The 23,146-nt window shown below is 35.0% G+C and overlaps 1 protein-coding gene across 4 annotated transcripts in view; it reads right to left on the reverse strand.

Annotated features, from left to right (window-relative positions):
• LOC116732479 (B-cell receptor CD22-like) overlaps positions 1-23,146 on the reverse strand; it is a 152,629-nt gene that overhangs the window by 117,565 nt on the left and 11,918 nt on the right. For 2 of the 4 annotated variants that reach the window (XM_032582690.1, XM_032582691.1), the window contains exons 8-12: positions 17,450-17,716; positions 16,700-16,960; positions 16,296-16,571; positions 9,918-10,181; positions 9,120-9,389 (exon numbers count right to left, since the gene is read on the reverse strand). In XM_032582690.1, the coding sequence (XP_032438581.1) occupies positions 9,120-9,389; positions 9,918-10,181; positions 16,296-16,571; positions 16,700-16,960; positions 17,450-17,716 (1,338 nt within the window). Of the gene's footprint in view, positions 1-9,119; positions 9,390-9,917; positions 10,182-13,136; positions 13,965-14,306; positions 14,367-14,464; positions 14,528-14,610; positions 14,662-14,846; positions 14,930-15,013; positions 15,030-15,107; positions 15,225-16,295; positions 16,572-16,699; positions 16,961-17,449; positions 17,717-23,146 lie in introns of those variants that run through there. The other 2 variants (XM_032582693.1, XM_032582692.1) reach the window with 2 other exon arrangements.

Raw genomic sequence — 23,146 nt, forward strand, 5'->3', positions numbered from 1 at the left:
CATCAGATAAGGGCAGAAAAATTAAATCAGATGAGAATTATTAATTTCATAGTTTTAGTTTCTAAAAGTCTTAAAGAAAAAACTTACACATTATGTCAATGATGTTCTCAAGGCTTGAATCACTGTAGAATGAGGGATTTCCTCTCTCTCCATCACACTTATAGATTCCTCCTTGTGTCACAGTGATTTCTCTGTTTTCTTCATTATTTGTTCTGACTTGAACTTCAGGAGTGACTGAGGTCCGTCTGAACCATCTGTACTTCCATCCAGCAGAGGGCTCCACTGAGCAGCTCAGTATCACACTGCCCCCTACTGGTATGGTTGTTGAAACTGCTGCCAGTTTGGCTCCAGGTTTAGCTGCAGTGATAAAAACAAATATTATTTGATTTTATATAAAATACTGCAATTGAAAGCTTATTGTAAAGAGCGATGCTTTTTTCACATAAGTAAATATATGAAAAAGCTGTAAATGCATTTTTTTTTTTTACCCCTCCAGGGGGTCTTTTTGTCTCTAGTGTCCCTTATATAATAGTGGGCTGACAGGAAATGGGGAAGGAGAGGGCGGAAGACATGCGGCAAATGTCATCGGGTCCGGGAATCGAACCTGCGACGGCCGCGTCGAGGACTGAAGGCCTCCAAATACGGGTTGCACTAACCACTACGCCACCATGGCACGACCTGTGTATGCATTTTATTGTCATTTTTCCTTATTATAGATACTTTTTAGAAATTAAAAAAGAAATAGAATTTGTTTGAAATTGTTTAATTAAATAACATGAAAGAGTTCATTCTCTTGTCTGAAAATATAATGTGGTTAACTCAACAAATAAGCAAATCTATATATTCACATTAAGGTAAATAATATTTGGTTTGTTTTGTTGCTCTTTTTTTAACTTGTGGCTCACTTGAGTTTATAAAAATTAAACCCTGTAATTATGTATGCATCATATTTCAGACATTATTTTATCAACAAAAAAATCTGCTTGAAATGAAAAAAATACAGATAGAAAATGCATGTTTTTATAGGGCAGATATAAAACTTTGTAATTCTTTAAAATATTCAGGTCTTACCTGAGACAGTAACAGTGACAGTTTTACTGCACATTTGGTAAGATGAACCCCTCCATTGACCACAGCACTGAAATTCACCACTATCACCAGTATGCAGAGGACCAACTCTGAAACGTTTAGCCGACTGATAGGGAAATAAATCTTGACCATTCCTTTTTAACTGGTACCAGTCAGTGTCTCTTGCTTTATTCATGTTACAGATAAATGTAACAAACTCTCCAACATAAAAAGTCGACCAGTTGGGTTCAACAGTCAGCACAGGATCTATAAAGAACCAACATTCAGCAAGTTTGTCTTTTGATTTATAACAAAAACACATCTAGCTAAAAATTAAAAGATAAACACAGAATAATATCTGATATAAAAGATAAACTGGATTCTGTTCCTCAGAGGATAAATGATTAAAATACAGATTAAAAGTTGAAGTTACCGGTAGCTTGTCCACAGCAGAGCAGTGTGTTCAGCACTGAAATAAAGGTTGAAAGTTCATCAGTTTAAATAATAAGATAATTAAATTAAATCAAAACTATTTGATAAATCCTCACACCATTTAAAATGTTAAATAAATGCAACTATTCTACAAATATTGAGTATTTATTTGTTCTGATAAGAATAAGATCAAATGTTTTAGTTTATTGTTGTTTTTCTGATGAGTTAAAACTTCATTTTATAAACTTCACATCCTGACTGAAGACAGAACATCTGCAGACGTTCTGCACGGCTACGGAAACTTCACACTCATCTCTACTGGTAAAAAACTGATAAAAGTTTTTAATGAATAATTTAAGTTTCTTGTATCAGATCATGTTTCAATTTTCATCTTTGTTCTATAATATTTTCATTTCTCCCACATTAGTTGTATGGGATATAAAGTTCTGTGCTAAAGTCTGATTTTACAATAAACAGCTTTTCAAAATGTTTGCACAGAAATGTTTGTGTTAGTAATTTGTCACTGAAATAACCTGTTTGAAGTTGCAGCAAACACACCAAGAACAAATGGTTATACTAAGTAAAGCTACACAAATACAATGGAAGATAAAGTAGATATTACAGCAGACAAGATGTCAAAGACGATGTTCTTCTAATCTGCATCATTCATCCAGATAAAGTGATCTACTTACAGAGTGAGACCAGAACCCTGGGTGAGGTGTTCCCCATCCTGACCTCAACCTGGAACCATGTGTTGCTCTGCTTTGGTCCAATAATCTTCCTTTCATAACATGCTGCCTCTGCAACGTCTCTAGAGAAATGGAGCCGTCTGAAACAGGATCAACGTTTTATCTGAGAATGACGGGACAACGTTTATTTTAAACACTGACATCACTGCACTGAGTTTCTGCTGTGATGTTTCCGCTCCAATGATGAGACGTTGTGGTAAAAGAAGTACAGGACGTTTTTTTGGTGCTTTTTTTAAACCATGAAACAAAATTCACTTTGAATTAACTGTAAACAGCATTATTGTAACTTATGAATAGTTTAAATGTTTAATCCACTACTTGGTTTGTGTTGCGTGCGAACTCTCTGGCAAACAAACCATAAAATCCCCTTTTCATCTAAAAACAAGTGATGGTGAGAATGATCTCACCTATCACAGATATATAAGGTCTTAGGTGTGAATAAACAGACATGAGATCAGACACTGTGAAATAGTTTGGAGTTTAAATAGATTTAAGAAGAAACTCTAAAAATGTACAGAGAGTGAAAAAAGTTTCTGTGTTTCATTTAGCAGCGTCTGTTTGTGAGAAAGGAAGAAGGATGGAAAATCTTATTTTCAGCAGAATAATCCTCTAACAATGATATCAGTCAAACCTACACCACACACTGACCTTTAACTTGATCCTAACTTTAGCCTCATCTACAATATGTCATATATTAATTTCTTAGCTCAGCTTGAAGAAGCCGTTAGCAGCTCTGCTAACCCAGCATGGGTTTTGGCTGTGAGGTCATGGAAAAGCATTTGGTTTTCTGATGTTACTTAATTTGCAGTTTTCTATACTAAATATTTCACTTTAGTCCAGATCTTCCACCAAGAGACAAGGAAACATTACAGAGTGTCCTGCAGAAACTCTATAAATACAATTGCAAATGTGCTGAGCTTCATCTTCAGTGACATCCTGCTCAAGAAGTGTTGACCAAAGAAGCAGAAGTTCTCTTTAATGGTATGAAGACTCAGCACTGCCCTCTTGTGGCAGGCTTTTGAATCCAGACTGCAGGCCATTGTTTCAGAGTTTAGGTCTGGCACTTCTTTCCTGGTGTTTTAATCTAAATTGTCCATTCAACTGAATCTAAAAATTGTCCCATTGATTCTAGTTTCAGAAGAAATAATGTGTGTTTCAAGACTCTCTGAATTGTTGTTTGTGCTAAGCTAACATGGTTGTTGCAGCTGCAGGCAGCAGCTGTGTTTTCAGTGAGGATGAGGATGTTGAGCTTGATGGTGGATGTGTGAGATGTTCTGCTGCCGTTTCCACCACAGCCAATCAGACTAGATGGAGCAGGTTCATGTGAAGCAGCAGAATCCTGCAGACACACAAGTTTTAACTTGGAAAACTATGACTTAGTGTCTCCATCTGCTGGCCACTAGCTGTAAGCACAAGTCAGGGACAGAACAGCGTGTATTTTTGGGAAAGAATCATTTAAATAAATTATGTTTTTTGTAGAACAGGGTATTTATGTATGTGTTACATACATTAATTATAATTACTATTGACAATACTGAAATTGCAAAAATATCCACAACAGCCCTGTGTAGCAAACTTTTAGAGTATAAAATTTGATTTATCAAAATATTACATTTAATTTACCAATGATGTTGAATTGTTCATTTTCTCATTTGTTTGTGCTGCAGTAAGAGAATTAAGACCATTAGGAAACAATAACTACTAATTAATGAATACCTGAATAACTTCATTGTGTTGTAGAGACCAGGTCATTTATTCATGTTTATACATTTCTTTATACTTATGTGCATTTCTATAAAAACAATATTCAGTTTTTTCTCACTGGGATGTTGCAAACCTCAGATGTTTTGCATCTTCAGCTGATTAACATATGAACACCAATGTAAAAGTATAACACTTTTGATTATTGCAGAGATGTAACATTAATACACCTTTAGCATTGTAAAGCTGCAAAAATCCAATCATCAACATATAACAACAAAAATCGAATGTTATGAGTCGAACTCTTGCAGAATAAACCAACAGAGTTATCCACAGCTTTTATTAACCTGAGAACAAACTGGAGCTTCTGTTGCTGCTGGACTCCAGTTTCCTGTTAATAGAGAAAGTTTTTTTTTTACAAATCAACTTAATACTTCTGCTGGTATAGTATGTCAGAAAATGTGTACTAGAAACATGTGCTGCTTAAAACTTTAGTTAATTCTGTGTTACTGACACCAGATCTAGTGGAATCTGAGCCAGTATCAAGTGATGCACAAACACATGAATCCTGTGCAAATAATATCTGTGGATCACAGAGGAAGCAAGTTGATACAATGTTACTCTGGCAAGAGCTCGTTTATTCTGACACACATTTTCAATTCAAGAAAAACAAACAAACAAATAAAAATAAATACAATTTCAATACAATTTAAATTCAATCAACAACATCTTTAGTTTCCACAAAGAAATAAAATAAAACAAAATGTACAAATAAAATAACATAATAGCAAAAAAATGTAGAAAATCTAATCCTAAATTAGCAAAACCAAACTGAACTAAAACATTCAGTTTACAACACAATAAACACCAACGTTTGTCAGATACAAATATTTTCTTAAATACTAATGTCTGCTAGTTATAACTGTCACAGTTATCAAGGAGATTAAGTTTGTCGCATAAAAATACAAATTTATGAGGAAAAAAAATACTATACTCAATATATTTATATAACATTTTAAAGAAGCTGTTTTTATGGCCTTATAACAGTTGTCTTTTATCCTACCTGTGGATCAGAGGAAGCAAGTTGATACAATGTTACTCTGGCAAGAGCTTGTTTATTCTGAGCCGCGCATGCGCAGAGCCAGGAAACTCGTCCTCCCTATCAGACCCACAGCGGCATGAGAGCGCCCCCACTGGCAAGAAGATACATGCACACAACAAACACGTCTATATACATAAGAAGAAAAAATAGAAAAAAACGAAGACAAAAGACAAGACCAATTCTGATTCAAAAATAGGGGGTTTATTAATTTATTATTTTTTAAAACTGTTTCTCGACACGCTACATCTGCTTTAAAAATGTAAAATAAACCCACCGGACAATAAAGACTTGAATTATTTAGCCTAAACCAGAGTCCAAGACAGAAACTGGAGCCACATTATACTAATAATTAAAAAACAGCATGTTATCATTGGCAGAATAAGAAAGTTCTGTTACAGAAAAACAGACAGAAGAGATAAAATCATGAAATCACAACTAAACAACAGAAATCTTATTAGAACTGCTGAATGTGGCAGCAAATTTTCCTAACTGAAGAAAAAATGATCAGTAACAATCTAATCAATCAGGTGTTTATCTGACCTTCATGCTGAGCTGTAATTATCTGGTCTCACATTAACGTAAACAGAACCTTCTTCTGGATCAGGAGGTCTCTCTGGTAAAAGTGAAACATGGATACATAGAAAACATACATTAGTGTTTCTCCTCATATTTTTAAATAGTTTAATATCACTCTCTGAGTTTTTGACAGCTGAGGATTGATCTGATTCACATGTAATCAGTCACCTTTAATAACTTAGTTGTTTTATTACATATACGTTACCTTTTCCAGTGGCTCCACGGTTATGGATTGTCTCATACACAGACGTGGTGCCTACAGTAAATATAAAACATGTCAAAGAAAAGCTTGTATCTGAATGCAATTATGTAAAATAATAAGATCTTTTTTGTAGATGCTTAGATATTATGTTTATCATTTCATTCCTGATGGAGATAATTGTGAGTTTGTTAAAACTTTGAATTGTTTTTATTAATCAAACTCATGGTAATAATATAATTATATGTTGTCATACTGAGCAGCAGAACCATAATATCTGTAGATTAATTCTGACATAAAAATTAAGCTCAGCAAACAAAATATTCAGGTGTTTCACTTTGTTGTTTTGTGTTTGTCAGAAGGAATGACTCTTAAAGTAGACACTATGAGATTTTTATACATTTTATAAAACTGTTTTATTATGAAGAAAAAAGTTACAACAAAGTGATGTTATGTCCAAATTAATACTGATGTTTATTCTGTGACTAACCATGCAGCAGAAAGCTGTAATCACTTTCAGTCTGGTTCACTCCATGATTAGTGGTCGGCCTCTGGCTGCTGCTTTCAGACTGAAATGACCTAAAAATATTAAAGTGGATAAAATTTAACAATGAAACAAAGATCAAGACTTTATGACTAAGATGAAAAAACAGATATTTCATTCTGACCTGATGCAGCTCAAATCTGGAGAAGATAAAAAAAGCCATTTAGATCATCAACAACAGAATTAAAATGTTGAACCGAATTTCAAAAGTCATATTTTTTATTAAGTTTTGTTGGCTCTAGTGGCCTTTATTTGAAAGTAGTTCAACAGGAAAGAGGGTTATGAGAGAGGGGGAAGACATGCGGCAGGTCAGGAATTGAACCTGCAACCACCAGCACAAGAACTAGAGCCTCAATACGTGAGATGTGCTTTTCCCCTGCGCCACCACAGAACCCCAACAAAAGTCATATTTTAATACACGTGATTCAATAACACATTATTTCAGGTTAGAAGCAATAAAATGAGAAGAAAATGTTCTGACCTTTGGACCGTCTGCAGCGCCACAACAAGAGCAGGAGGACAATGAGAACGATTCCACTAACTGGTCCAACGATCAACATCACAGGAAATGAAGAGATGACAGGACTGGATACAGTTACTGGAAAAACAATAAATCATAAAACATTTAATTTAGTCCTCATTTTATTCAACAGCAACAGAAACATTTTATTAGTGTGTTTATTAAAGTTACAAACTGCAGCTTTAACTTAATATTGTTAAATTGTGATTCTATGTAATGAAGTAATAAAAAATACCTGTTCATCTCAGAGGACAGATCTATCCCACCTGGTGGGTTTCATAGGGTGCAGGTCATTTATCTGACTTTTATTTGTAAAATGCACAATATTGTAACTACTATTTTATTGTGTTTATATGTCTATAATTATAAGACATTCCTCTGGTTATTATCTTTCATCAGAGCCTCAGTGATGACTGTATGTTGAATCACTGAGGAGTTTCAGTCATTTGAAGTTTATATATCAGACGTTGTCCAGTTGTTGTCCAGATGTGATATTTCTCAAATGAAACTTCAAATTTAATATCTGGAGAACATAGAAAAACACCCACACACATGAACATGTCCAAAAATAATAATTATTTTTTGCACGACTTTGATAAATTTTTAAATCCACAAACAGAATACTTAATTCTACATTTTCATTTTATTGTCCAGTCCAAACATTCAACACTCAATGTGTAGTTACATAGAAATAGACATGAAAAGTCTTGGCAGAGCAAAAAGTTTCTAATTTGTTTGTGTCACACACTTAATATCTGCATATTAATTACAGTTGAAGGATTTTTTACTGCAAAAATAAAAGTATATATAAATATTTTGACATCTTAATATAGAGACCAAGCTTTTGCATTTACTCCAAATGGTTCAAGAACAGCAGCTGCTTTAATTTGGTTAAACCTTTTCAGGCGTTTTTGATCATTTTGATGTGGCTGTTACAAACTGTGGTTATTGAGTGGTGAGGACGACGCGGTGGACCCAGGTTGTAGAGCAAATGATGATGGTTTTAATGAAGAAATCACAAAATACAAAGTCCAGGCAGCACAGGTGAGCAATAAGGCAAAGAGCTCAAACACTGGTAGCAACTGGAATACAAACTGGACTCGAACGAGGGAAAGGTAGACGACACATGACTTTAGACTTTAGACTAAGACCAGACAGGGAAACACAGATGGGATTAAATACACAGGGAAGGTAATCAGGGAACAATAGAGACAGCTGGGAGCAATCATGGCCAGAGAGACGGGAACTAAATTAACACACAGAGAATAAAACCACATCATCACAGTGGCCAGTTAGAACATGTTTTACTTTAATGTTGCTGAAAAAAAGTTATCTACTGTTATTTTGAGGAAGTAGTGATGTAACTGTATCAGAGATCAAAATATCATAAGAAAGTAATATGAGCTTGAGTGAATATTGATGTTATTAAAGAAATCCTGCTGCATTTAGTTTTGCTGATCTATCCTCACAGTTCAGACCAGGTCAAACAAACTTGGATCACAACAATGAGCTGCTTAATCTAAACAAAAAGACATTTAAAGAAAATAAATCTGACTAAAATAGTTCAACACTCAACTTGTTAACTCCTAGAAGTTTTCTGTTTTATTCTTTAGATAAATAACAACTTTGGGAACAATGTGCACATAGCAACACAAATTATAACAGTTGTGGTTTTATTATTGTAACTTGTTAAAGGAAGTGAACAATAAAGATCAGCTCCTTTTTTTCTGCAATTAAATATTGATAACTCAGATTAGAACTAGTCAGATTTATTCTAGTCTGTCCAAGGAAGAAACTTCATTTAATCCAACATATGAGGAAAATATTTTTTCTACAATCTGTTCAGAAAAAAACAAAACAATTAAATCACCTGTCATGGTTTCACTCCACTGTGTTGAAGAATACCAGTCATCTCTGCTTCTACACTGACACATGTAGTTTCCACTGCTGGACTCAGAGACAATGAAAGTCCAGTCTTTACTGTCTGTCTTGTGTGTTATTGACCCAGATCTCCTCCATTCACACGTCCACTCAGTGGTTTCTCCTCCCTGGACCTCACATGTCAGAGTGATCGACTCACCACTGAAGATATGAGAACCGTTTGGTTGTCGAGTCACAAAAACCTTGTTGGAAACTGTTTACATCAGATAAGAAGAGAAAAATTAAATCACACGAGAATTTTTAATTTTATGGATTTAGTTTCTAACAGTCTTAAAGAAAAAACTTACACATTATTTCAATGATGTTCTCAAGGCTTGAATGACTGTAGAATGAGGAATTTCCTCTCTCTCCATCACACTTATAGATTCCTCCTTGTGTCACAGTGATTTCTCTGTTTTCTTCATTATTTCTGCTGAATTCAACAACAAAAGTGTCTGAGGTCCGTCTGAACCATCTGTACTTCCATCCAGCAGAGGGCTCCACTGAGCAGCTCAGTATCACACTGCCCCCTACTGGTATGGTTGTTGAACCTGCTGTCAGTTTGGCTCCAGGTTTATCTGCTGTTATAAAAGCAAATATTATTTGATTTTATATAAAATACTGCAATTAAAAGCTTATTATAAAGAGTGATGCTTCTTTCAGATAAGTAAATATGTGAAAAAGCTGTAAATGCATTTTATTGTCATTTTTCCTTATTATAGATACTTTTTAGAAATTAAAAAAAGGAATTTGTTTGAAATTGTTTCATTAAATGACATGAAAGAGTTCATTCTCTTTTCTGAAAAGATAATTTGGTTATCTTTACAAATAAGCAAATCTATATATTCACATTAAGGTAAATAATATTTCCTTTGTTTTGTTGCTCTTTTTGAAACTTGTGGGTCACTTGACTTTATAAAAATTAAACCCAGTAATTATGTATGTGTCATATTTCAGACACTATTTTATCAACAAAAAAATCTGCTTGAAAATATTAAATAAAATACAGATAGCAAATGCATGTTTTTTTTTACGGCTAACAATCATATGAAATTTTTAGGGCTGATAGAAAACTTTGCAATTCTTTAAAAATATTCAGGTCTTACCTGAGAAAGTAACAGTGACAGTTTCACTGCACTTTTCATAAGATGAACCACTCCAGTGACCACAGCACTGAAATTCACCACTATAACCAGTAGATAGAGCTTCAACTCTGAAATGTTTATCTGACTGATAGCGAACAAATCCTTGATCATTCCTTATTAACTGGTACCAGTCAGTGTGTTTTCCTTCATTCATGTTACAGATAAATGTAACAAACTCTCCAACATAAAAAGTCGACCAGTTGGGTTCAACAGTCAGCACAGGATCTATAACTGAAACAAATTCATCAAGTTTGTCTTTTGATTTATAACAAAATCACATCAAGATAAAACTTAAAAGATAAACACAGAATAATATCTGATATAAAAGATAAACTGGATTCTGTTCCTGAGAGGATAAATGATTAAAATACAGATTTAAAGCTGAAGTTACCGAGAGTTTGTCCACAGCAGAGCAGTGTGTTCAGCACTGAAATAAAGGTTAAAAGTTCATCAGCATAAATAATAAGTTAATTAAATCAATAATATTTGCCAATCCCTCACACTGAGCTTTGACTCTGTTTAGCTGTTGAACAAATTTCAAAATGTTTGCACAGAAATGTTTGTGTTAGTAATTTGTCACTGAAATAACCTGTTTGAAGTTGCAGCAAACACATCAAGAACAAATGGTTACACTAAGTAAAGCTACACAAATACAATGGAAGATAAAGTAGATATTACAGCAGACAAGATGTCAAAGACGATGTTCTTCTAATCTGCATCATTCATCCAGATAAAGTGATCTACTTACAGAGTGAGACCAGAACCCTGGGTGAGGTGTTCCCCATCCTGACCTCAACCTGGAACCATGTGTTGCTCTGCTTTGGTCCAATAATCTTCCTTTCATAACATGCTGCCTCTGCAACGTCTCTAGAGAAATGGAGCCGTCTGAAACAGGATCAACGTTTTATCTGAGAATGACGGGACAACGTTTATTTTAAACACTGACATCACTGCACTGAGTTTCTGCTGTGATGTTTCCGCTCCAATGATGACAAGTTGTGGTAGATAAGTTTATTTTTCTTTTGTTTTTAGTGAAAACCATAAAATAAAATTCACTTTAAATAAACTGTAAACAGCATTATTGTAACACATGAATAGTTTAAATGTTTAATCCACTACTTGGTTTGTGTTGCGTGCGAACTCTCTGGCAAACAAACCATAAAATCCCCTTTTCATCTAAACACAAGTGATGGTGAGAATGATCTCACCTATCACAGATATTTAAGGTCTTAGGTGTGAATAAACAGACATGAGATCAGACAGTGTGAAATAGTTTGGAGTTTAAATAGATTTAACAAGAAACTCTAAAAATGTACGGAGAGTGAAAAAAAGTTTCTGTGTTTCATTTAGCAGCGTCTGTTTGTGAGACAGGAAGAAGGATGGAAAATCTTATTTTCAGCAGAATAATCCTCTAACAATGATATCAGTCAAACCTACACCACACACTGACCTTTAACCTGATCCTAACTTTAGCCTCATCTACAATATGTCATATATTAATTTCTTAGCTCAGAGTAAAGAAGCCGTTAGCAGCTCTGCTAACCCAGCATGGGTTTTGGCTGTGAGGTCGTGGAAAAGCATTTGGTTTTCTGATGTTACTTAATTTGCAGTTTTCTATAATAAATATTTCACTTTAGTCCAGATCTTCCACCAACAGACAAGGAAACATTACAGAGTGTCCTGCGGAAACTCTATAAATACAATTGCAAATGTGCTGAGCTTCATCTTCAGTGACATCCTGCTCAAGAAGTGTTGACCAAAGAAGCAGAAGTTCTCTTTAATGGTATGAAGACTCAGCATTGCCCTCTTGTGGCAGGATTTTGAATACAGACTGCAGGCCATTGTTTCAGAGTTTAGGTCTGGCACTTCTTTCCTGGTGTTTTAATCTAAATTGTCCATTCAACTGAATCTAAAAATTGTCCCATTTATTTTAGTTTCAGAAGAAATAATGTGTGTTTCAAGACTCTCTGACTTGTTGTTTGTGCTAAGCTAACATGGTTGTTGCAGTTGCAGGCAGCAGCTTTGTTTTCAGTGAGGATGAGGATGTTGAGCTTGATGATGGATGTGTGAGATGTTCTGCTGCCGTTTCCACCACAGCCAATCAGACTGGATGGAGCAGGTTCATGTGAAGCAGCAGAATCCTGCAGACACACAAGTTTTCTTCCTGGATGGATCACCGGATATTCAGCCCTTTTCTGGAACTCTGACAGAAATGACTACTTAATAGCACCATCTGCTGGCCACTATCTGTAAGCACAAGTCACTGACTGAAGAAGTCTGGTGGAATTTTTGTTTTTTCCTACCAAGATTCACAGATTAAATAAATAATGTTCACTGTTATTATCAGGACATAAAGTAAAGCAGACTTTTCTTGTCTGTTTTTTATTGTTAATATATTACTTTCAATAACTGAAAATTGCATTTTAATTGATTTTGTATCAGGTATTGCATCTCCAACTGCTACTCTACTGTTTTAATTTTGCAACTCTCTAAAAATAACAATATTGTAAAAAATGCATTGTTGTTTGTTTTATTTTCCTCCTGATACTTAAAACCTAAAAAGAGCAAAAAAACAAAAACTCCTTTCATTAAAGCACTTAGCTTTCTTTAATGTTTTTATTATCTATTATTTCTTAAAGCAGCCTGCAGGTTTGACAATCTATAAAAATCCTGAACAAATAATAATAAATTAACACACTGTGATAATTGGAGCTGTTTGTCATTGTTGCCGTTTCCTCCACAGCCCAAACACACTGGATGGATCAGGTTCATGTGAAGCAGCAGAATCATGAAGACACACAAGTTTTCTCCCTGCGTCACATCATTGAACTGACGGTCAGTTTCTGGACCGATAACTTGGAAAACTATGACTTAATGTCACCATCTGCTGGCCACTAGCTGTAAACACAAGTCACGAACATAACACGGCGTGTATTTTTGGGAAAGAATCAAATAAATACATTATATTTTTGTAGAACAGGGTATTTATGTATGTGTTTAATTATAATTACTTTTGACAATAATGAAAATTTCAAAATATCCACAACAGCCCTGTGTAGCACTATAAATTATAGTAGTAATATAAAATGTGATTCATTAAAATATTACATTTGATTTACAATTAATGTCAAATTGTTCATTTCCTCATTTGTTTGTGTAAGACAATGAAGAAAATGATCAAACGCTACCTACTATTTAATGAATACCTGAACAACGTCTCTGTGTTGTAGAGACTATGTCATTTATTCATGTTTATACATTTATACATCTATATATTTTGCACATGTCTATAAAAACATACACCAATTTACAAACTGCGTCACAGTCTTGTGACACAGTTTGTAAATTACACAGTTGAGTATTAAATTGCATCTCATGGAACATGAAAAATATGTCATTTGTTAATACTGAACTTTAATCATAAAAATACTCATGTTCCACTACTCACATTTGCTTAAAATTCCAGAAAACCACTTTGAGAAGCAAACAGAAAGACACCAAGTTTACAAATTTACCTAATTCATACAGTTAGACGAAAGTTCTTCCAAATAGTAAAAAAAAAAAAAAAAAAATGTTTGAATTTTAAGGATAAACATATTTTTACATATCCCCCATGTTTACCATTGTACTGTTGAGAAATTAAAAAGAATTTGAGTAATTTTAATTAACTCAAAACAGGAAAAGTTTTGTTTGATTTCATGAATCATGTATTTTTATACAGAGTGTGTAACTAATATACTCACTCTGTATATTAAAGCAAAGTAAAGCAGAATTGCCAGAATAATAAATAACTGGGAATGTTGAGAGGGATTATTTTAACACATACAAAGCAACAGCTAAAATCAGTTTTATGAAAGGTTAATATTTGGCTTGTCACAATAGATCCTACAAAAATGACATGAGTTAGAAGCTGTAGACTGAACTACACCTAGATGGTGTTATTGTTCTCTGGTCCTGAGTTGATTTCAGAATAAACAGCCTCTTCTTTTGCTCCAGGGCGCCCCCTACCTGTGAAAGGACAACGACTGTAAGACTTCAATGTACTTTTTCATACACAAATTATTTTTTTTTCTTTTACTCGATTTAAACTTTACATTCCTGCAATAATTTTTCCTGTAAATTCTTAATTCTAAATACAAGTAGGTAATAAGCACAAATTCACTTTTGGTTTATTTTATTTTTGAATATTTTATCACATGTCTAAATATTTATATTTTTACTTACATGTGGACGGTTTACAGTGTGTAAAAACATGTAAGCATTTCTATTTTTTCAAGAAAAAGCTTTGTTTTTGTCTAACATTGGTCGATAGCGATGGAAAGTAAAATATTAAGTTGGAGTTGACTGTACCTTTCATTCCTGATTCCAGACGATAGTAAACAGCGCCCTCTACTGGTTCATTTGGGATACCTGTTCAAATAAACAAGTCACAATTTCTAAAAAACAAAAAACAAAGTGATCTAAACTAGGCTGATTTTTTTCTTCTTTAAGTTGTTTTTGTGACTTACTCTCTTTCCCAAAGTTTTTCAGTTCAATGAGAGAGTAGGTTGCATCTCTGGGTTTGTCTGCCACTGAAACATTTCAGGATTTTTCAGATCAGTTGCCTGCATTTGAACATGCAGCAGTTATATCTGGTGGAAAAGATTCACTTTACCATTTCCACTGGAGTCTGAGAAGTTGACCAACTCGTAGATATGATCGTCACCTACAGTGCAGGAAAAAAAATAGAATAGAATATTGCATTAACTCACACGCAGCCATTCGTTGATTTCACTGAGCAAATTCTAAAGCTTTCCTTACTGAATATGTAAACGCAATCTTATCGATACAAATGATAACATAGCTAAAAATGTCTAGAGTATTAAGGACAAAAATTGTTTAATTTCTAACCATGCAGAGGAGAGCTGCTCTCATCAGTGTCATTCTTGTTGAATCCATTATTTACTCCGCAGCTGATTTTTAACAGCTTCCACCTAAAACAGTGTAAATGGTGTAAATCTTTTCACAAAAATGTATCAATTTTAGATATTTGAGGTGAAGTGATGCGCTTTACTGACCCGCGGCAGCGTAAATCTGTGAACAACAAATATATTCTCTTAATACTTCATCGTTCAAATATTGTTATTATACCTTCACAATGACCAATCTCACCTTTGGACCGCCTGTAGTACCACAGTAACAACAGAAGAAGAACCAGGAGGATTCCACCAACAGGTCCGATGATCATAAGGACATCAGATGAAGAGCTGACAGGAGTGGACACTGTTACTGGAAAGAACAGTGTCATGTTCATTTTGGTTTGTTTTTTTTACAATCTCATTTACTTCTTACTCAGTTATTAGAAAAACAGAGTTTACATGTAGAACCTAAAATGTAAACTAAAATGAAAATAAAACTCAACAAAAAATGTCTTCAGACACATTTTGTCCCCCAGCTGAGCAGAATCCCCACCTGCAACCAACTGACAGATACGTATCCATAGCAACTAAATCTGGACGTCCTCCATGTTCCTTTGAACACACACTATGCAGTTTAAATATAATCATAGAAATGTTTACAGAAATATATTGAATACCATTATCAATGTTAGGTCTCATTAACATAATGTTGTTTCTATCGCCTAAATGTTCATTTAAAGGGAAAAAAAGTATTTTCTTTAGAAAGAAAGAAACATTTTCCCTATTTCCTATTTGCAAATTGTTTCTTTTTGTGGGTAGTACAGTCATTTTTTTTATTAGGTTTTTATCTTATGTGCAGTCTTTAGACAAAATGTTTTTGTTTATTATGCATCCACTGTTAGATTTACACTACATCAACAACATATTCACCTAATGGAAAACAATGAAAAAACATCTAAAAAGCTTTTTCATATATTAGCTTTTTCACTGCAAACGTCTTGACATGCTTCTTCAAAGTAATATATTACTGAAAATATTTAGAATTTTTAGCCATTTATATCATTTCCACACATATCTTTTCTATTGAGAATAAAATGTGCAGCTACAGTTAAAATCAAACAGGAGGGACCAGCGTGACGGTGCATTTTCAATCAGTGCCACATTTGTTTGCGATGAGGATAAGATTGTATTCCTATGATTAGACACCAGCAGAGAGAGAGAAAAAAACACAAATACCTTATCACATGAATGGAATATAATCAGAATATTTAAACTGTGTTTTGTATTTGCAAAGCACATTTCAGCAACAAGGCAGTTCAAACGGTTTTGAACTGACTTTTCCGGAAGACGCTCAGCTAGTCTTTGGGCTCCGACCAAAACCAGCTGCCTGGTTTTCATTACATGTTGGGCTGGTCATGATGGAAAAAAAAATATGACTCACCTGACACAGACACTGGGATCTTTTCACTCCACTTTGTCTCAGAATGCCAGTCATCTCTGAGTCTACACTGACACATGTACTCTTCACTGCTGGACTCATTAACACTGACAGTCAGGTGTTTATCATTTCCCACTTTTACAGTTGTCCCATCTCTCCTCCATTCGTACGTCCACTCAGTGGTTTCTCCTCCCCGGACCTCACATGTCAGAGTGATCGACTCACCACTGAACATCTGAGGCCGGTTTGGTTGTCGAGTCACAAAAACCTTGTTGGAAACTGTTTCCATCAGATATGGACAGTTGCAAAACAAACCAAAACATAAAAATAAATTAAAAACACCTCATGAGTTTAAGCTAAAAAGTAAAGAATAATCAACTGCATTTAAAATAAATAATTGAACTTACAGCTTATTGTGATGCTGACTTCGTCACTTACAAGACTTTGATAGTTTTCATTTCCTCTCATTCCCAGACATCGGTATATTCCTGCTTGTGCTACATTAATATCTCTGTTTTCTTCATCAGTGAGTTGAACTTCAGGTGTGTTTTTGGTCTTTCTGTACCATTTGTATTTCCATCCAGCAGAGGGCAGAGAGCAGCTCAGTGTCACATTGCCCCCTACTGGAATGATTGTAGGACCTGCAGTCAGTGTGGGTTTGGGTTGAGCTGATGTTAATGAAATGAAATAAAAACGTCAGTTAACACGTTTAGTTATTCTTCAGTCAGACTGAGAACAAATATTGAAATGTCTCATCATAATATATGACAAAAATCTATAATTGAATTTCTCTAATGGGAATCACGTGTTATCTTGAAATAGTTATCTTAATTTAAAAACCCAAATAAAAAAAGGAAAGAAAAAGAAGAGAAAATAAAAAATGACAAACAATTTATGCTATTCTGTGATTAGCTCACCTAATGAAACATAATTTTATTTGTAAAATAATAAGTTTAATTGTATTTCATAGAATTTTGTTTTCTGTGGATGGGCGGGTTGAAACTGCTGAGGTTAAAATATAATTTTGGGAGGAACAAAAAAAAAACTAAAATGATTTTCTGCATATAGATTTAACTTACAGAGGAGTAAACATGTGTATTAGCTACACAACTCTCAATAATGTACAAATCTGGTTGAATAAGATCATTTGGACTCACCAGTAACAGTTAAAGAGACAGTATCACTGCACTTGGTATCACCGGAGATCTTCCTGTGTCCACAGCACTGGTATTCACCACTGTGATCGATTTGGATAGGTAGTAATGTGAAGCTTTTGTGCGGGTTGTAGTGAAGAAATTGTTCTCCTTTTTTTTTTATCTCATATTCCCAGTCGGTGTCGTTGCCTTCATTCATGTCACAAATGAACGTCACTCTCTCTCCAGAATGAAAAGTCGACCAGTTGGGATCAATAGTCAGAATTGCGCCTAAAACGCAGCACAACACATTTAGCACATTTATCATGCAGTTTATACAGACGTGCCTCATCCTGAGATTATAAATAAATATGAAGAATAAAAGAGAAAATACCTTCAGCATGTCCGCAGCAGAGGAGTGTATTCATCACTAAAATAAAACCTAAAACTTTTGTCATTATTAATGTTAAAAGTTCACAAACAAGCACAGAGTGTCGCTCCGTAACGTCCAGCTCTGACACTAACAAGTTCTTTTCATATCACTGAAATTTCCGATCAGCAGCGCTAGTTTCCTGTTCTGTGAGCTCATGGTCATTTTTTTTATCTTCATCTCAGAAACATCATAGCTAAAGAATAAGTACTACCACAAATATTTTGACACTTCCCACACAGTGTTTTGACACTTAGTTTAACTTCCTTAAACTAAGGTGACTCATGAAAAGACATAACCCAGTTAAACGGTTTTAGGTAACCATTTGTTTAAAAGTAATGTTCAGTTTAGCTTAAATTAAAAGATTTATTTGCTCAAAATCTAGAGGAAGATATGATGTGCTAAACAAACAAAAAAATTCTTAAAAACCTAATGTAAATAGGAGAGAATGAAGATAACACACATTTTGAAAATCATTACATTAGTGAAACTTCTAACATATAGAATTTTTCTCATTAAATAAAAGATTAGTTTCAAATTAAGTAAAAAAAAAAACTACAAAAGAAGAGAAGTCAATGCACATACTGTCAAAAGTGAACATTTTGTTCATTTTTTTCCATTTTATCTGCGCCATTCAAACACAGGAAGTGACATCGCTGCACAACAAGCCTGATTTCCTGGCCTGATAATGACATTCTGTGTGTCGGAGGAATATTCTTTACGTTTTATTTTGACACAAGTTGCACTGAATTGATCAAAACAACTTAAAAAATTGTTTTTTATTTTGGAATTTAAAACCTCTGACTTCAGTCTTTTGTGTTTCACCATGGAGAACTGACACTTCCTGTCCACCTAACAGAAGCCATTTTGGGTAAAACTGTTAAATAAGGCTTTATGCTTTAATGCAGAGCCTTTAATCAATTGTTTGATGTGTTATTTTAATAAGTACACAATAAAATCACAATTTGTTTCACATGTTAACAACTTCATTGTTCATCTTGTTAAATCTTTCTGCAGATTGTGGAATCAATTTTAATACCAGTAAACTGACCAAGCAATGAAAGTCCACATGTAGGATCATTTTCCACCAGTTTGAAAAAACTTTTCCATTCTTTCTGTTTTTAACTTGTAATGGACTGAATACTCATGTAGATATCATCTTGGACTGGAATCTTAAATACTATTTTTTGTTAACACTGAACAAAACTTTAAAACAGTCCAATCAACATCATTAATGTTTTACACACCATGCATTCATGAACTTTCACTCATTTTATTGAAAACAGGCACCGATATCCAAACTCTGTGACAATTTCGTATTTATTGCAAACATAGCATAACTGTAAAAGCTACAAATCCAGCTGTGTAGGTAAGAACGGAGTTTGTAATTTTCATCTTTAATTTTATTTACAAGAATCTTACAACATTTCAATTTATGAATGTGCGACCTATCCTATTTATGACATGAGCGAAAATGTAAAATTAGAGCACATCTGATTCTTGAAGAGATATAGCATAATTAAATCATCTTTGGCATCTTAAAAGCTGCAGAAATACAATAATCATCACAACATATAATGAAAACATGGCAGCAGAATTGTCCAGTGTTGTTTCTGATCATAAAATAATGTGGAGTATCTGTTGCTGCTGGACTCCAATCTCCTGCTGAGAGAGAGAGAGAGCATATATTTATAAAATTATCATGTGCTTTAATTTGTCCAAAAGAAACATCTTGGATAATAAAGTTTTTGCATGAATGACGAGGATGTTATTGGGGCCTGCCATGCAAAGCAATGGCAGGAACCTATTGCTATTGTCGGAGAAAGTGTTTCTTTAATTGGGGCCTGCCATGCAAAGCAATGGCAGGAACCTATTGCTATTGTCGGAGAAAGTGTTTCTTTATTCTTTATTTTTCTTCCGTAACCGTTAATGCGGCTCATACCGCTGGGTGCACACCTACAAATGAGGTATCAAAACGTGCAGAAAATTCACGCCATTCCAGCTATTACTTCTGGTGGGATTTGGGCTTAACGTGGCGACATAATTCGCAAAAAACTACGAAAAAAACCCCATTATAAGTCAATGGGAAAAATCCTAGAAATACCCTATTTTTGAGGATTTTCTGTGTCGTCACAAATTCACCTAGAAATGCCATTCAAATTTCATTTTGTAGATACGTCTGTGATCTCTTCGAAAGTGAAGACGGCTCGTCGATACCAGTTACGGTTTGTCCACAATTTGCCTCTAAGCGACCCAAAGTTTCTCATTTTTCCTAAAGTTAGAGTGCGTCTCTGGCTGCTTAGAGTGAGAGATGAAGACAACTTTTTCAGCCCAAATCATTTTTGAAATCGCCATCACGCCCACAAATATCGCACGATTAGTATCACAATCGGTCCTGACATTGATACGCCTGTCTGCTCCGGTAAAATGTTTTCGAAATTTATCTAGACCGTACGGTTTTCTGTCACGGTGCTTCAGAGCAAAGTCATGCGACAGGATTTTCTGAGGCTCTCAGGCTCTTTCACTAACACTTCACACCTTGGTGTGAAACTTATTTAACATAGCAACGGATCTCAAGAGGCTATTGGCTGCTGATTTGGACTACAAATACGCATCATTGTAGTTCTATATATAGTGAAACCCTCAGTTGAAACAGATCAGGACTGAGAACTGGCCTTTAGAACTAATTGCTGCTATGGGCTGTATATAACTGATTTAACTCAGTAACTGTTACACATGGGATTAGTTTTGAACTTTAAAATTAAGCATATTGAAAATTTCACAATAAAAGCCCTGAGTATTTTTACATGACGTAATTGCTCTTTTTGGCTTTATGTGACTTTTTCATCCAAAGCACTGTTACACATGGTATTAGTTTGGCCCTTTGAAATGAAGCTTAACAAAAATTTCAAAATAAAAGCCTTGAATATTTTTACATCATGTAATTGCTCTTTTTGGCTTTATTTGACTTTTTCATTGAAAGCACTGTTACACATGGTATTAGTTTGGCCCTTTGAAATGAAGTGTAAAGAAAATAATTATTGTTTGGTGCTTAATATAGCTAATCCACGACATGTGTAAAGGTATAGCCAACACTTTAATTTGGAATAGTTTTCTGTTGAACATTTGGGAATTCAGCTGAAGAAGCAGGCCAAAGCAGGGCCTTTTTTCCTCCCCCGCTGACAGACACAAAGCTATAAAATTTACACTCTGATAGGAGTTACAGACTCTTTGGCGCCTCTCCCCGTACCTGGCGCGGCCCAGGACGAAGTCGTCCGCCCTTTGACTTAGATAAAAACCAGACATCGGGGCTGTGATGAGGGGAGTTTCTAAGTTTCTAATTGGTCAAAGAACGGAACGCCTTGACTGCATATATTAAATAGGGAAACACCTCTTTCATTAAAAGTACAAGTCAGCAAGCCAACAGAGAGGTTTTTTACCATCTTTTCTGCACGTGGGCGCCTTTGTCTGTCTTATGTGTTCGTTTGTCTTCCCTTGTGTGTCTTAATTCTTATGAAAAATGCATATCTCTGTTCCTCTGCAGCTTTGTTGTTCATTGCTTTGTATGAGATTAAACTCTGTGATCTGTGACGTCAACACGCTTTGTCGTTGTTTCGTTTTACCAGCACGCGGTCGCTGCACGTCGCTGCATGGAGAGCGTCACTCGCCAAGGACTCGGAAGATCCCGGGCAAGATTAAAGAGGAAAAGAGCCAAACGTTTTGTCCAACGCTAGCATAAAATGATCCTCATTTTTAATAGAAGCTTAACAAAAATTTCAAAATAAAAGCCTTGCATATTTTTACATCAGCTACTTGTGTTTTGAGCATTATATAACTATTTTAACCCAAGGACTATTACGCATGGGATTAGTTTGGCCCTTTGAAATGAAGTTTAACAAAACTTCCAAAATAAAAGCCTTGACAACATTTTAAATCGTACTGAATGGTGCACGTCCGCCTTGCTTAACGTTCTTGCGGTTCTCCGCGTGCTACTGATTACGTTACGGCGTTCTTTAGCGTCGATGCCGATTTGTGGCGTGACGACGCCGGGCCCAAACCCCACGGCCGCGCCTTGGCAGGCCCCGGCTAAATTTCTTCCGAAATTTTCTAGTCTTCTTTATTTTTCTTCCGTAACCGTTAATGCGGCTCATACCGCTGGGTGCACACCTACAAATGAGGTATCAAAACGTGCAGAAAATTCACGCCATTCCAGCTATTACTTTTGGTGGGATTTGGGCTTAACGTGGCGACATAATTCGCAAAAAACTACGAAAAAAACCCCATTATAAGTCAATGGGAAAAATCCTAGAAATACCCTATTTTTGAGGATTTTCTGTGTCGTCACAAATTCACCTAGAAATGCCATTCAAATTTCATTTTGTAGATACGTCTGTGATCTCTTCGAAAGTGAAGACGGCTCGTCGATACCAGTTACGGTTTGTCCACAATTTGCCTCTAAGCGACCCAAAGTTTCTCATTTTTCCTAAAGTTAGAGTGCGTCTCTGGCTGCTTAGAGTGAGAGATGAAGACAACTTTTTCAGCCCAAATCATTTTTGAAATCGCCATCACGGCCACAAATATCGCACGATTAGTATCAAAATCGGTCCTGACATTGATACGCCTGTCTGCTCCGGTAAAATGTTTTCGAAATTTATCTAGACCGTACGGTTTTCTGTCACGGTGCTTCAGAGCAAAGTCATGCGACAGGATTTTCTGAGGCTCTCAGGCTCTTTCACTAACACTTCACACCTTGGTGTGAAACTTATTTAACATAGCAACGGATCTCAAGAGGCCATTGGCTGCTGGTTTGGACTACAAATACGCATCATTGTAGTTCTATCTATAGTGGACCGCTCAGTTGAAACAGATCAGGACTGAACTGGCCTTTAGAACTAATTGCTGCTATGGGCTGTATATAACTGATTTAACTCAGTAACTGTTACACATGGGATTAGTTTTGAACTTTAAAATTAAGCATATTGAAAATTTCACAATAAAAGCCCTGAGTATTTTTACATGACGTAATTGCTCTTTTTGGCTTTATTTGACTTTTTCATCCAAAGCACTGTTACACATGGGATTAGTTTGGCCCTTTGAAATGAAGCTTAACAAAAATTTCAAAATAAAAGCCTTGAATATTTTTACATCAAGTAATTGCTCTTTTTGGCTTTCTTTGACTTTTTCATCCAAAGCACTGTTACACATGGTATTTGTTTGGCCCTTTGAAATGAAGCATACTGAAAATTTCAAAATAAAAGCCTTGAATAGTTTTTACATGACGTAATTGCTCT

This window comes from Xiphophorus hellerii, chromosome 14 (assembly GCF_003331165.1).
Source record: "Xiphophorus hellerii strain 12219 chromosome 14, Xiphophorus_hellerii-4.1, whole genome shotgun sequence".
Classification (NCBI taxonomy): domain Eukaryota; kingdom Metazoa; phylum Chordata; class Actinopteri; order Cyprinodontiformes; family Poeciliidae; genus Xiphophorus; species Xiphophorus hellerii.